At 35.7% G+C, this 16,468-nt stretch overlaps 2 protein-coding genes across 4 annotated transcripts in view; one reads left to right on the plus strand and one right to left on the minus strand.

Moving 5' to 3' along the window:
• The window catches only part of DTWD1 (DTW motif tRNA-uridine aminocarboxypropyltransferase 1), a 21,657-nt gene extending 14,268 nt beyond the window's left edge, over positions 1-7,389 (minus strand). Inside the window, exons 1-2 of one of the 2 annotated variants that reach the window (XM_006168772.2) lie at positions 7,304-7,389; positions 3,486-3,801 (exon numbers count right to left, since the gene is read on the minus strand). In XM_006168772.2, coding sequence (XP_006168834.1) covers positions 3,486-3,746 — 261 coding nt within the window. In that variant the 5' untranslated portion in view covers positions 3,747-3,801; positions 7,304-7,389. Of the gene's footprint in view, positions 1-3,485; positions 3,802-7,232 lie in introns of both variants that reach the window. The other variant, XM_014584274.2, reaches the window with a different exon arrangement.
• An 86-nt stretch (positions 7,390-7,475) lies between these two features.
• FAM227B (family with sequence similarity 227 member B) overlaps positions 7,476-16,468 on the plus strand; it is a 207,039-nt gene continuing 198,046 nt past the window's right edge. Inside the window, exons 1-2 of one of the 2 annotated variants that reach the window (XM_006168774.2) lie at positions 7,476-7,733; positions 14,432-14,557. In XM_006168774.2, the coding sequence (XP_006168836.1) occupies positions 14,510-14,557 (48 nt within the window). In that variant the 5' untranslated portion in view covers positions 7,476-7,733; positions 14,432-14,509. Of the gene's footprint in view, positions 7,734-7,782; positions 8,096-14,431; positions 14,558-16,468 lie in introns of those variants that run through there. The other variant, XM_006168775.2, reaches the window with a different exon arrangement.

A 16,468-nucleotide genomic window follows, 5' to 3' on the forward strand; every position in this document is an offset into this window, starting at 1 on the left:
GTTTACATTCTTTAGTTTTATGTAAAAGGAATCATACATATGAATCATACATCTATAATCTTCATCTGACTTCTTTTACTCAGAGTAATTATTTTGATATTCATCCATGTGGCTGTCTGTATCATTAGTTCAAAAGCTATTTTTCTTTCTTTCTTTTTTAAGAGAGATTTTTGCTGTAGGGTACATGTGCTCACCTCAGAGACACAGAGACAGAAAGCAGGAAATCACTCCCCAGGGGTAAGGCCAAGCCGCAATACTTTCTCCTCCTGGGATTTGAGACACACATGCACACAGGCCTGGTATAAATTTTAAGTCACCGGGTATGGGATTTGAACCATGGCTGACTACATCCAGCAATGTAACCATTAGGCCATCTGCTGGTTCTCAAAACCTGTTTTTAAAAGGAACAGTTGCTACATGCTACTAGACAGTCTCAATTTCATGTATTTTCTTTCTGGAGGATTCTGTGAGGATAGGATACTATGAATAACATATCCCTGATAGGCCCTAGTCCCCCATGAAACCAAAACACAAAAACAGTACCAAATCATGAAAATACAGGCTCATGTTACAGTTCACATTTTAAAGGAAAATACTTCTCAAAAATTAATAGGGTACAGAGTAATACCAATATGGTTGGCCAGAGAGCAGTTTGCATAAAGGTGTATTATTAACAAACATGTGAAGCGCATTATCCGTTCTCTAATGGGTATATATTTTTTAAAGATTTATTTATTTTTAATTATATTTACTATCATTATTCTTCCATTTTGGCCAGAGAGAAATAGACAGAGAGAAAGGGAGAGTGAGAAAGCAAGCTGCCAGGTCCAGAACTTGAACCATGGTCAGCCATGTGGGAGTCCAGCACCTCAACCACCACACCACCTGCCAGCCCCAAATGGGTATATTTTCAACAAGAGATTTACCACAAGTTTTCCTGCCCCAAATTTCCAAAGAGTCATTAGCAAAGAGACATTAAGCATTTTTTTCCTGTGACTATCAACTCTCTCAAACACAGTAAAGAATGCCTTTTCAAGTCTAGAACTCTAACATGAAGTCTTCTTTTCCCTTCTAATTTTTCTCTCCTCTCTTAAAGAAGTCCCAAGAGGATCTTTTTAGTTAGGCATTTCTCATTACTTTAAAACAATCCTATTTTGCATTAAAATGTAGACATTTATAAATCCATTCCCTAGTCTAAAGCCTAAAACTTAGAAGAAATTCATTATGCAGTGATCCTTTCTTCTGAAGTGGGCTACTAAAAGCAAATGCTGATTTGTTAAAATAAAAATAAGGCAGAAATTAGAAAGAACATTTTGCAGTTATTGCTATTAATATATATTAATATACTAAATTTTATATGGCCTTAAAATATAAACACTAGAAAATTCTTCACAGTCCAGATGATTTAGAATTGATCAAACAGTTGGCATGCTATTTTGAGTTACTTCTATTAAATAGTGGACATCGGGACAGGATTTGGAAAATAATACTCTATTATTAAATTTCTATTAAAATATTGGCCCTATAAACATATGTTTGACTTTTATTATCCTGATCTGCAATCTTTATTGAGCATAATACGTTTTAAGATAAAACTGTTAATGGGATATTTCATGTAGCTATAATGTAAATAGTAGAAAAATTCTATATATACTTTCAAAAACTGTAATTTGTAATATAATGTTCCCATAATATAATGGGAAATTTGAAAAGAATTATTAACCACAAGCTCTCAATTCTTCTGAGTAAACTGTGAAGCTTATATTAAATTCTATACTTCTTTATTCTTGGCCAGTAAACTTTCCACTAGCCTGTACATGTGATTTTAGACTCCTGAAGAGACCAAGGACTTGCCAAGATAATGTTGGGCTAACCTGAAATTTGGGTAACAAAATACCAAAGTTAAAGTACTTTCCTTACTTCAAATTTAAATGAGCCTCAAAATCACCACAATATTTCAAAATACAGCTGTAATTTATTTTCTCACTGGCAAGTTTCAATGAGTTCATGTATACAATTAAGTCTCTCTAAAGTCCTAATAGACAGCAGGAAATTTTATACATTGGGGCTGGATAGTTGCACAGCTGTAAAGCCCAATACTTTGTGAGACAGACCCATATGATCTAGAGCAAGCTGAGGGTGGCTGGTGGCATCAAGACACTGCTGGGAGGTGCTATTTTCTCTCTTCTCTCTTTCTCTGACCCATTCATGGAACAAATAAATAAAAAAAGAAAGTAACACTATTGGATTTACTCCTAAAGTTCAGATCAGTGCTAGATAAGTTAATATATATGCAATAAATTATTTGATTATGTATACAAATGATAGTCCATAGATTAAGTTTTAAAAAATCTTAGAGGGTCAGCAGGCAGTGTGGAGGTTAAGGTCCTTGATCCCACATGTTCTACAGTATGGTTCAAATCCCAGAACTGGAAGCTTGAAAATCACTCTGAGCACATGTGCATGTGTACCCAAAATCCCTCCCAAAGGAACTGGAAGAGAAGGGACTGTGGCATGGCCATCCCCTTGGGGGTTGATTTCTCATCCCCTGCACCCCCCTCCCACCTCTCTTCCTCTCTGTAACAAGCACATGTGCCCTAGAGCAAAACCTAAAAGAAATAAAAATAAAAGTAGGGACTAGCAGATGGCATAATGTAATGGTTATGTTGCTGGAATCCCACATAGTTGACCGTGGTTCAAATACCAGACCCTAAAACTCACACTGGGTATAGATGCGTGTGTGCTGATGATCTAGAGAGGAGAATGGAGGAGAAGGGATCAAGGCATGGCCATCCTCCCTGCAGGGTGATTTCTTGCTTTCTGTCTCTCTATCTCTCTCTCTCTGGTGAGCAAACACACCCTACAGAGAAAAAACAAATCTCTAAAATAAATAAATACAAATAGTCTTAGTAATTATCGAAGTGTAAAGATAAGAAATCAATTTAAGTAACTCTTTAAATCTGGATTAAAATCACTATTACATTATTGAAAAAAATATAGGTCTTAGTCTATTAAATAGTATTTTAAATTGTATTTTACTTTAGTTTTGGACACTGACATCTGCACCATACAGGATGGAGCTAAGTTATCAAAGTCTAGTCAAAAATTAACCCTTCTTTTATTAGGACAGTGTTTTCTTAAGGAGCAGTCCAAGAACTTGGATAATTTTTGAAGCTCCATCAGGTAGTCTATAAAATTCCCTGTAATCATGTTTATACCACATTTTTTCTTATGGTGCAAATAAATTATAACCTTTAAAACATAACTCATCTCATGAAAAATAATACCCATTATTTCAGACTTACATGTTTTCCAGAGGCAAGAAAAACAAGTAGGCTTAGCAGCCAACAGGACTAAATTCTCCATTAATATAATACATTTTCATAATGATACTGTCAAGCTAATCAATTACATTAGAGCAGGTATAAATGTCTTTTTGAAATCTATATCCTTACTTTCAAGCAACCAATTTTTTCTTAACCAACCTTTACAAGTGGAATTTGTTCAACAGGCACATTTTCAACTGGGACATAACATGTATAGCAGTAGAACATTCTTGAACCACCACATTTGAGACATTTTGATCTCCCACTTTGCTGAGCTTTTTGAAGAACTTCTTGAGATGCTAAGCATAAGTTTTGAAGGGGATCTTCTGAGGCTATGGAAGTTATTTGTGATTGTTTGGATTCTACAAATTTTGAATTTTCTTCACTTTCTTTGAGAAATAGAGGTGAATTGAGAGACATTCTTCATTCAAACCAAAGTTTAACATCTATTTCTAAATAACATATCATAGGTGCACTGTAAGGAAAAAAAAGGATAGAGAGGGAGTTAAAATAAAAACAAGAAACATATTATTCATTGTCTACAAAGAAAGTTATTTAATTCACAATTCTGTGCTGTTTTTAAGTACTTGTTAACAAGGTTATTAAGTTGTTTAAAAGCACTAAATTGGTATTATTTAAAGATAAAATTTTAAAAAAATAAACTCAAAACAATAAATAAGTTACCCTTTTGGTCCAATCTTGCCATAAAAATAGAAGGCTGTTATCTTAGAAAAAGTATTTCAAATTAAAATTTAAGTATTAATGATCCATTTTTAAAAAATCCCTTTTGTTCCAGAGATGGCAATTTCGTTTACTAAACATTAGGAAGTCAGTGCTTTCATGTTAGTCTCAGTTGGGCATATACTCTATCCTGTAGGCTCTGACTCTAAAGTGACATTATATGACATTAAATTTTATGTTGAACTTTAATGAACAAAGGAGGTTCTAGGGAAATCAGTTAAATGTAGATAGCTATGTTCTAAAAGATACATTCTTCTCCAACTTGAAACACACACGTACATGCACCCACTACAGGTAAATGTAGATTAAAAAAACTAAATAATCACTAAAAAATCAGACATCTACTGCCAGTTTATAAAATATCCCCTTAAAGTGAAATATTTCTTATACATTTTAAGAGCTTACAGAGTAACATTAACATTCACTTATTCTAATAACTTACACTGTTTTTAAAAATATATACATTATTCAAATTCTTTAATACTAGAGAGAAGATAGCAAAATAACTTTCCCACTTAATATTTTCTTCAAAGAAGGGGGATGGCTGCCAAAATTATTATTTCCATACCCAGTAAGCAAGATATCTTTCAAGGGAGAAAAGATACTGGGGCCCTACTGATTTGATACGCATTCCACAGCTGTAAAATGATGCTTTTATTATAAAGCCTATGGCAACGTGTTGTTTAACTGTGAAGCTCCAGACACTTTTACTACAAACCCTGACAAGAGAAATGCTGGGACTCCAACAGGAAACTTTCTGTGGTCTTTCAAAAAGAAAGTGAACAACAAGTCCAGAGAAACAAAATACAACATAATTTGTTAAGAACCTAGTGACACTAATTTCATTAGTCATTAAGAGCTTTTCTAGACTGTAAATGCCTATGAGCTTGAGACCCAAATAAAGAAATGTAAAGAACAGATGCCAGTCATTGAAGGAATAGGAAAATATACTTGCAAAATTTACCTAAGGTGGGAACCAAAATATAGTAAACATGTTTGCTGTGTACTGATTAGGCAAAGATGTACATCTTGGATTGCTTAGAGGAAGTAATATTTGAGAATGATGGTCCAATCCCTTCTTCCTGCCTTAAATGGAAAACATTTTCTACTTCTGACTGCCACTCCAATTGCCTGAATAAAATGTGGCTTCCATCTTTACGATCTTGCCCTCAACCACCGAAGAGTGAAAGATATTAACCTGTCGTCATTTCTTGAGTCTCATTCTTTTAGGCACTGCATGAAAATCTTAGATCTTAACCCTAGAAAATGCCCATATAGACACAGTATTCTGTACACAATTTCAGGTGGTTTGCAGATCTCCTAAGTCCAACTACAGAAGCAGTTAACAAAATCTGACTACTCCCACTTGGCTGACCATGGTTCAAGTCCTGGACCCAGCAGCTTGAAAATCATGCTAGGTGTGCGTGTATATGCCCAAAATTCTGAAAGAAGTATGGAGAACAGATTGTGGCATGGCCATCCCCCCTGCAATGTGATTACTAAGATTCCTTGTTTCTCGCTCTGTCTCTTTCTCTATTGGGAGGGGGGGGGGAGAAAAGGAAAAGAAATCTTGACTAGATTTAAAAAAAGAAATAGTGTAGGGCCTAAAACAATCCTAAATATTTGGAAAAAGATCCTATTAGTAACCAAAAATCATAGCACAATTAGTTGGTCACCAAATGCCAAATGTCACAAGCCAATAGAGGTCTCATCACTGTACTTAGGAAACTAGGTTTCATCTACACTCCTGTTTTGGGTTTGTTCTGATATTGCCTGACATTCTTGCAGGAGAAAACAAACAAAAGAAAAAGAATTTTTAGTCCAGAGTTATTCAGAGCTTGGGAGTCATCCTAAAACAGAAATTTGACTGGACTATCATTCTGCCATTAGGCTGAATACATTCATCTTTTACTCCTCTTTCTACCCAGTTTCCCACCAAAACTAATTCTACTTACCAAGTTGCATAAATTCTACCTTGCACAGTACTATTTTCAGTCTGAAAGTTAGACTCTAATTCACTTACTTAAGAATTCACAGTCTAAGGCAATCTCTGATACCTCTCTACCTTTAGTAGTAATTATAATTTCTACATTTGAAATGAAAAAATGTCTTAATTTAAAAGGACCTTTTAGTGCAGTTATTCCTCCTATCATTCAATTCTGTAAGTACAGAATTCTTTTCAATATTGCTTATTCCTTATTCTTAAGCAACAGGAATCCAACAAATACCTGTTAACTACATCAAAATCATTCTGAAAAACTGGCATCCAGTATGTAAGAAGTCTGTCAGATACTTAAGTGCTGAGTACCTGATAAACTACAGGCCATCTGCAGCCTGGTAATTTTTTTTTTCTTGCAAAGCAATAATGAAAAAGGCTCCTAACTTTTCCATTATTGTAAGGTTAACGCACCTCCCAATGAAATGTTATATATACAAAATTCTAAGTTGTGGGCCAATTCAGTACTATAGATAAAAGTCACTTCAAAGTTTCCTTCTGGAGTTCCTTTAAGAACCTGTTCACATATAATGCATACAGGTTCAACTGTCACTTTGTAAAATCTGCGGTACCATCTTAAATACACACACACACACACACACACACACACACACACACAAACACACACAAATGGCCTCTCCCACACTACCCACTACATGGTAGGCAGACTGTTTTCCATGGTACCCTGAGGTTATGAGGTGCAATCCTTAAATGCTGCGATCTTAAATATCGGGTTAACATCCGGCATCTGCGGAACTGGTATCTCAAAGTGTTAATAATACTTCCTACATTCCCAAGAATAATTTACAAGAAACACACTCTGTTGCTTATTATGTACTTATAAGCTGAACATTTTAAATACGCTGCATGGCATATCTCTTCCGTGTCCGGGATTACCAATCCCTTGCAAACCATTCCAAACACTAAAAAATAAAGAGTGGTGTCCCTAGGGTACTGACTTTGCTGGTAAAGCCTTTCCTTCGGGTGGAAAGTACCTAAAATTAGGGACTAAAACAAACTTTTTTTTGAGGAAAAATTTGGAAGCTCTTTTCCCAAAGGGCCTTTAAGATTCAGATGCAAGTGCCCGCGAAGGGACCGACCACACGACGACACCTAGCACGACCTCCGCTAGAGCCCTGACAAGAAACGTCCACTCCCAGCGGCTGCACCTTTCGGGACAGACCACTGGTCTCCAGAGAAGCGCGGACACCAGCAACCGGGATCGGAGTGGGACTCAGACCTGCACAGCCCAGACCGTGGGTCCTCACACAGGTCCACGCGTCTTCCGCGTTCCCGCAGCCGTAGGAGCGAGCCGAGCCGTGAGCGTGAGCGGACCTGGCGGAGCGCTTTCCCGGAGACACCAGGGGGAGGAGCCAGGACGTTGCTAGGCACGTTGCTAGGGCCTTCGCTGGGAGCAGGCGCACTGCTGTCCCTGAGACAAATTAACGGGTGGGAGCGACCGCCGGGCGGGATTAGACGGGAAGTCCCGCCTGAACCTCTCTCCTGGAGCGGTGTAGCCTTTCTCTGCTAGAACCCAGCGGGAAGCCGGACCCGGACAGCCGAGTCCGGCCTCACACCCCTCACTCTTGCGTCCAGTTCCCGCCTAAGTCTTGTCCGGATCATATAACTGGAAGGCGGTTCTCGAGATAGACTCTCAAGGAGTAGTTACAGTGAGTTCTGAAGAAATGGTGATCCCTCAGAACATTTAACACTTTGGTTGGGAAAAGTTAGTTCTGTTCTTTTTGTTGGTGTGACTGAATCAAGTATTTCCACTTCTGTGCACTAATGAGCACTACTAGAAAATACATTTGTAGCGTGATGATTTGATTGCATGCAGAGTTGGTACTACTTTGTGCCTTTTTCCCGTTTGAAATCAGGCGTGATATATGAGTAAGTGATTAAAACATTTTTCCATGCCCACTCTAAAGAAAACCCAAGCCGAACGAGTAAATGTTAACGATGCAAGATTTAGAAACACGATGGCCAAATATTGAGCAATGCATTTATTGAGTTTAGCAAGTGGGAGATAAAGGTAAGAACCTTGCCCTACAAGCGCGTAAGGATATCTAATCATAGGTAGTACAGAAAATGCTGTATGACCAGTAAAGTATGGGAAATAAAAAGAGCTCAGAATCGAGTGGCTAATTAATGATTATTGGACTTGGATAAGGACTATCGCAGACTTTACAATTAATGTTGAAATGTTGAAAAATTCGTCTAAATATTCGGAGCTAAAGCAAATATGGCCATTAGTATTACTTCTATTCCACATGATATGAGGTCCTTGTTCAGTGCAATCCATCAAAAAAAAAAAAAAAAAACTATAAGAATAAGAAAACTGTTATTGGCAGACAACATGATTCTGTTTGTTGGAAATCCAGAAGAATCTATGGAAGTTATTAAAATTAATTGTTCATTAGCGTTGCTGAATACAAATTCAACATTTAGAAGTAAATTGTGAGGAAGGACGAACTGTAAAGCAATGGTAAACCGAATAGTAATCAAAACATTATGGCATTTGCAGAAGAACAGACAAATAGATAAATGGGATGAAATGATACCAGAAACAGGCCCACACAAATATAGTCAATTGATTTTTGACAAAAGACCAAAGGCAATACAATGTAGAAAAGATGATCTTTTCAACAAATGGTATTAGGACAACTGTATGACTACATAAAAAATACATAAATAAGAAGTAAACTATACACAGACCATACATCCTTCACAAATTAATTTGAAATAGATGATATTAAACATAAATTATAAAACTATAAAATTTTTAGACGATAACATGGAAAACTTAAATGATGTTGGTTTTTGTGATTTTTTTAGCTCTAGCATCAAAAAGCATATGAAAGAAAAAATAGATAAGCCAGACAATGAAAATTCAAAATTTTTGCTCTGTGAAAGACACTGTTGAGAGCATAAGAAGATAAACCACAAACTGGGAGGAAATAGTTACAAAAGCCATACCTGAAACAGGACCGCTGTTTAAAACATACAAAGAACTCTTAAAATTCAATAATAATAAAGTGAAAAATCCAGTTGGAAAATGGGCAAAAGACTTGGACAGAAACCTAACCAAAATAATAATAATAACAGCAACAACAAGCATTAAACACACACAGGTGACAAATAAGCATATAAAAGGATATTCAACATCATATGTCATTAGGGAACTGCAAACTAAGATACCACTGCACATCTGTTATAATGGCCAAAATTCAAAACACTGTCAACATAAATGCTGGCAAAGGTGTGGAAACAATTGAGTCTTCATTCATTGCTGATATAAATACAAAATAGTATGGCTATGTTGGAAGGAAGGTAGTTTGCAGTTTATTACAAAACAAACCACTCTTCTACCATATGATCTCTTAATAGCAATTTCACTTTTTGGTGTTTGCCCAAATGAATTGAAAGCCTACATACACAAATAACAGCAGCTTTATTCATAATTGTCAAATCATGGAGGAAACCAAATCATCCTTCAGTAGGTGAATGGGTAAACTATGGTACATCCAATGAAATAGAGTTTAGCACAAAAAATAAATGAGCTATCAGGCGATGAAAAGAGGTGAGGGACAGCTAAATGCATATTGCAACCATAAGAAGTCAATTGAAAATGATTCGTACTGTTGATTCCAACTCTGTGACATTCTAGAAAAGACAACACTGGAGACAGTAAAAAGATCAGTAATTGTCAGGAGTTAGGAGGAGAGATGAATATGTGAATCACACACAGGATTTTTAGGGCAGTGAAACTAACTTATGTGATATTATAGGGGTAAATACATGTTATTATATATTTGTCAAAATCCATAGACCAAGAATAAATAGTAAAATTATGAACCTTGGATAATAATTATGTGTCAATTATAGCAAAGCTATTACTCTAGGGTAGGATGTTGATGGTGAGGGAAGCAGTGCGTGTGTGGCAGCAGTGAGTATGTGGAACTCTAATTTCCACTCAGTTTATTGTGATGCTAAAACTGCTTTGAAAAATAAAGTCTATTAAAATATTTTTTAAAGCAGTAAATTGTAGGTAATGATACAGTATTTGGTATCAAGACTGTTTCCATTATAAACATCTATAAAATATGTGAAACTACTGTTTCCTATATTGGACAATAGAAAGCCTAGGACTGAGCTGTCTAAAAGCAAAATGAAATGAGTCCTGCAGTCATCTCAGTGTTCTTCCTGGAGCACTTTCTGGAATATGGCAGAGCGAAATAGAAACACAAGTGGAACGCAGAGGCCTTACTGAATTAGATACACAGAGGACAGAATTGGAGGAAGCCAGGGAACTAGAATTTTCAGGGTAGAATACTGGAGAATGAAGAGAAAACGCAGAGAAGAAAGGGCCAGAAACCTGTTTCTTTCATTAAATATTATGTACATGCATAGAATGGAATGCCACAGGCTCTTCAAAGGAAGATTATCACAGCTATAAACTTGAACAATTCCTAGAAGCATCGTAAAACAAGGAGATGTTCAGGTTCTGACAAGATAGAAATGGGATACCTAGTTAAACACAGAGGGCATTTAGTGGAAACCCCAGAGGGCCACAGCATAGGAATAGGATTAAATTAGTTTAAGAGGTGTTTCTCTAAAAATGCTTTAGCGAAACTTAAAAGCTTCCCTCAAAAGGCTTATGGTGATTATAAATAATTTTCTGACAATACAAGAAAAAACTCTTTAAAAGAAAGCAAGAATATCTATATACTAACCAAAATTTTATTTTCAGTGTTAAACATCCGGTCAAAAAATTATAAAAAATCTAAGAAAGAAAAAAAATGTGACTGGGACCAGCGGCATAGCCAACCCCCAGAGGGTAATTTCTTATTTTCTGTCTCCGTCTCTGTCCTTCCAGCAAGCACATGCACCCAATAGCAAAAATCTCTCTGTTAAAAAAAAAAAAAAAAGAGAGAGAGAGAGAAAATGTGCTTAAGAACTGGAAGGAAAAAAATCCAAACAGATCCCCAAATAACAAACAATGGAATTAGCAGAAAGTAACTTTTAAAAAGCTATTATAAGTATATTCAAGAATTACATTTAAAAGATGATGAAGCCAGCAGGAGGCATGGAAGTTAAGGCACTGCATCCCACATATCCCCCTGCATGTTTAGAGTCTTGGGAGCATACGTGTGCATGCTCAAAACCCTAAGAGAAGAACAGAAAAGAAGGGATTATGGCATGGCCATCCCATCTGGGGGATGAATTCTTTCTTTTCCTCTCTCTCTATCTCTCTCCAGCAAACACACAGGCTCTATGGCAAAAATAAAAAACAAATGTTTATAATGAGGGGTGAAATAGAATACTTTTTTTTTAATTGGTCAGGGAATTTCTGAAGGTGGAAAAAAATAGTGTCTGAAGTGAAAACTTCCCTGGGTAGATTTAACAGATGAGCTGTTGCCGAAGCAAAGTTCAGTGAACTTGAAGACATGACACTTGAAACTATCCAAAAAATGTAAGGAGAGGGAAGACTCAAACTACCCAACATATATGCAATTTTAGTTCCAGTAGGAAAGGTAGAGACAGAAAGGAAAATATTCAAAAAATGTTAATAGATGATTACCCAAATTTGATGAAAACTATAATTCAGAACTTCAACAAACCAAAAAACAGGATGATGAAAGGAGAAAGACAGCAAATCCATTAACTGCTGAAAGCCTGTAAAAAAATTGAAAAACAGCTGGAAGAAAAACATACCACATATAGGAGAACAAAAAATGAGAGAAGGTTTCCTGTTCCTCTATTTTCTGTAAGAGTGTGTAGGATTGACATGATGTATTCCTTAAACCTTTGATAGAATTTACTAGTGAAGCCATTTGGCCCTGGAGTTTTCTTTATGAGATTTTTTTCATTGCAATTCAATTTTTGAAAATAACAGCGTACTACCTTAAGTAGTTACCTAAGAGAAATTAAAATGTGTCCACAGGAAGATGTGTGTACAGTTTTCATCACAATATATTTTCATGATAGCTCAAATCTAGAAACAAACCAAATATATTTATACACGAACATGCACACACACAGGGGACTGCTATATAAAATCATAGACAATGAACTGCCATGGGTTATCTTTGATGATTCTTAAAAATCTTAGGCTGATCAAAAAAAGCCAGACACAAGAAAATGTAATATGTGATTACATTCTTACAGAATTCTAGAACAGGCAAAACTAATCTATAATTAACTCACCTACAACTAGAGAAAACAGATCTGTGTTTGCTAGTACCTGTGGTAGGATGTGTTTGATTGGGGGCAGGAGGATTGACTGCAAAGCAATACATGAAATATTTGGGGATGATTTATATGTTACATACTTTAACTATAATGAATATTACATGGCTATATACTTTTGTCAAAATTCTTTAAATGTCACTTAACATGATTTATTTATCTATTAAGTAATCCACCTAGTAACTTATATTTAAATAAAGCTGACTTAGAAAATTCTATTTAAATAGAATTTTATCTATCTACTATTTTTCTTTCATTATTGATTATTATTATTTTTAAGGATTTCCCATTTCATTTGATTATTAAATTTATTGACATATATTCTTTAGTGATTTTTTATTTCCATAGCATCTGTATTCGTCATTTATATTTTTCTTATTTATTTTATTCTCTTCTACTAAAGGTTTATTATCTTTTTTAACTTTTCAAAGACCAACTTTGGTTTGTTGATTTCTGTTTTATATTTTTCAATTCATTGATTTCTGTTCATAACTTTATTATTTTGTCTTTTTCTGCTTACTTTTCTTTTAATTTTCATCTCATTTTTTATATTACTAAGCACTTCAAACCAGAGTTGGTCTTCTCCCCTCCCCAAACTTTCTTCTTCTTCTTTTCTTTAGACAGGGTCTTATTAAGTCATGATCCTCCTGCCTCAGCCTCCCATAGAGCTGGGAATACAGGAGCATACTGCCACACTGGCCTCTTTAAGTGGGCCAGGTTTTAACCTGGGTCCCTCATGTGGCCTTGACCTGCCTGCTACATACCAGTGTCAGCCAGTGGGTGCTGCTTGGGGTGGGCCAAAGTAAGCACAGCTTTAGCTACATGCCACAAGTTATGATATGCTGTGTTTTCATAACCTCTCATTATCATTCAGTTAGAAAATAATTTTATCTTTCCTGTTATTTCTTCAGATTTTTTGTTGTTACTGTCTCTATTTTGATTCTATTATGTTTAGAGAACATATTCTGAATTATTTCACTTGTTAGGAATTTTAGGAGACTTTTCTTACGATACAGCATAGGTCTATTTTGGTGAGTGTTCTATATTCACTACTTTAAAAATCGGTATATTTTGTAATTGAGGATGTAGTTCAAGAAATGTTAATTAGGCTACATTGCTTAATAATGCTATTCATAGTTTTTATCTCCTTATTGCTGTGTATATGTACTTAATTCGTCAATTACTCAGATATGTTAGATGTCCAGCTGCAGTGATGGTTTGCCCTATGTTTCCCTTAGTTTTATTAACTGCTGCTATTTTTATCATGTAGGTCTGTAATTAGGTACATACACATTTAGCATTGGTATGTCTTAATTAACTCATACTTCATTAGTATGAAATATTCTTATTTATGTCTCATAATATTCCTTGGAGTTTATTTCATCTGCTATTAATGTAGACACACCAGTTTTCTCATGATTAGTGTATACATGGGTCTAGAATTTCCTTTTAAAATTTCCATTTCTCTTGAAATACCATATCTCATTGTACACTATAATTTAACCTAAAATACATTGTAAGATCTTTTAACATATTTGTAACAGTTGCGTTAAAGTTCTTGTCTGCTAATTATAACTGGTTTCTCAGTTAGTTTAGAGAATGTTTTATTCTGATTACATGTCCCATTTCCCTCCTTTTTTGTATGTCTTGTACGTGTTTAATTGTGTATTAAATGTTGTGTTGAAAAAATTGTGGAGACTGAATTTAATTTCATCTAGTTTTGTTTGGTTTTCAGAGAAAAGAAACCTTTCCCTTTTCTTTGCATTTACAGTGAGAAGCTGATCTTTTTGAATTCTCTTAGAGTTGAGTAGAGCTTTAGGACTAGCTAAAGCTTTAATTAAATTGAGTTCACCTGCGAGTAACTCAACCTCCAGTTTCTCCCTTCTTAGCTGAGGGAAGTTTGGACTGAAGTTTTAGGTGTTTTGGGTTCATCTTTGGTGTCGACTTTGTCAGGGCCTTGGAATTCAAGAACTATGTCACTGTGTGGGCTTGTACCAATTCTCTTTTCAGCCAACCCTCCACTGCTGTTTCCTTGGCAAAATTCAGAAATGAGGTTTAAGGGGTAGGAGAAAAGATAGCTTGTATTAATCATTTGTTTTTGCATTTGGGTCTCTTTCAGACTTCATTTTGTTCCTCAGCTCACATTGATGCCTAAGACCCAGCTGATTTATCTTCATCTCTGCAGAGTTATTGTACCATGGCCGTCCGATGGAAGGGTCAATGGATGCGCAGAGCCCCCTCCACGGTAAGGAAGCCACAGCTCTATGTTCACTTAAAAGGACATGATTCTCGAAGGGACCAGCAGTTAATGTAATGGCTATGTCGCTGGACTCCCATGTAGTCAACCACGGTTTGAGTCCCGGACCCGGCGGCTTAAACTCACGCCGGGCACATGTGCATGCATGCCCAAGATCCCCAGAGGAGAATGGAGGAGAAGGGATTGTGGCGTGGCCATCCCCCCCTGGGGGATGATTTCTCGCTTTCTATCTCTCTGTCTCTCTCTGTCTTTCTGGCGAGCGCACGCGCCCTATAACAAAAACCTCTACAAAAAAAAAGGACATGATTCTCTTTGCATTTCAGGTCATCCAGGATTTCAAATAGGACTGGTTTCATAGGTTTGCAACCTGTGAAGTTACACAGGACCTTATGCTGAGAAGGACCCTGCAGTTGACTTAATGCTCTGATGCCCTCCTCTTGAAATTCTTAGTAATTATTGAATAAGGGCCCTGAGTTTTCAAAAATTATGTAACTTGTTTACTAGCATCCACAGCTTTTTACTAACCTCATAGAAGAGTATTATTTTACTTTGTCCAAATTTTTCTTATTGTTACCATAGAAACATAAGTGTTTTGCATCCTTCTGCATCCTACCAAAAGTAGAAATCTATGTTTAATTTATGTTTTGCCTCCTTTGAGCTTTATCTCTAAGAAAATCTTGGATTTTTTTATTGAAATCTGCTGGAACTTTCCTATGTAAGTTTCACTTCCTTAATTCATTTTTCCAATTCCTTTTAATTGACATGTGGGAATTGTTGTTTTCATTACTTTATGCCAGAACTGGTTTGACAGCACTTATGAGAAAAAAGTCAACATTTGTAATGGTTTAGGAGGCTCCTTGTATTCTGTGCATTTTAAACTGTATTGCTAGCTTGTCCTAATAAAATTGATTAGAACTCACTATCCCTGAAGGTATTATATCTTGAATATTTTTTCTGTCTTTAGTGAGTCTTCACATATACCATCTCTTGTGTATCTTACTCTTCTAGCCCTAGAGTCCTATGTTTCCCATGCAATTTCCTTGACAGCTCTATATATCTTTGCTTCTGTCTAAGCACTTATTTTCTATAATGATTGTGACATACATCCTTTATGTTATTATGATTAACATATTATCAGTTAAATATTTGCTTATAATTATTACATAGAGTTACTTATACTTTTTAGAAAGATTTTTGCTGTAGGGAGAATGCACTCACTGGAGAGACTAAGAGACAGAAAGCAAGAAATCACCCCCTAGCGGGATGGCCACGCCACAATCCCTTCTCCTTCATTCTCTTCTTAGGATCCTGGGTATGCACACAAACACACCCATAATTATCATGTATTTTTAACAATTTTAAAAGAAAGAAATATTCTCTTCATCCTCAGATATGTACTTATTTTGTAAAACACCACCAAGTGGCTTCATAATCTTGAAAATTTTATATACTGATGTAAAACATGTGTTTTTTTTCTTTTTTTATTATTATTATCATCATAATCTTCTTTATATTACATTGGGTTACATATAATTTTACAGTGTATTACATTGCTTTTTGAAAAGGGAATGCCATGCATGTCAGTCAATACAGAGACATTAATCTCCCCACTTAATCATTCAATATCTTTTCTATGTTTTTTCCAATCATTATTATTATTATTCTAATTATTTTTTAAAACAGTCAATCACTATTTCTCATTTTGCTTGTAAAAAGACTTTACCCATCATGAAATACTTCTCAGACCAATCCAGTTGAGAATACTATACTTGTCATCACCAGGTAATAAGCCATATCTGTTTCTTACTAACGTCTTACCTCTCTATTGTTCTCTTGCTATCTTTCTCTATCCTCTTCTCTTCACCTCCCCCATTCCACACTGTCCTATTCTCGTTAAGT

Source organism: Tupaia chinensis, unplaced genomic scaffold (assembly GCF_000334495.1).
Source record: "Tupaia chinensis unplaced genomic scaffold, TupChi_1.0 Scaffold146140_1, whole genome shotgun sequence".
NCBI lineage: Eukaryota > Metazoa > Chordata > Mammalia > Scandentia > Tupaiidae > Tupaia > Tupaia belangeri.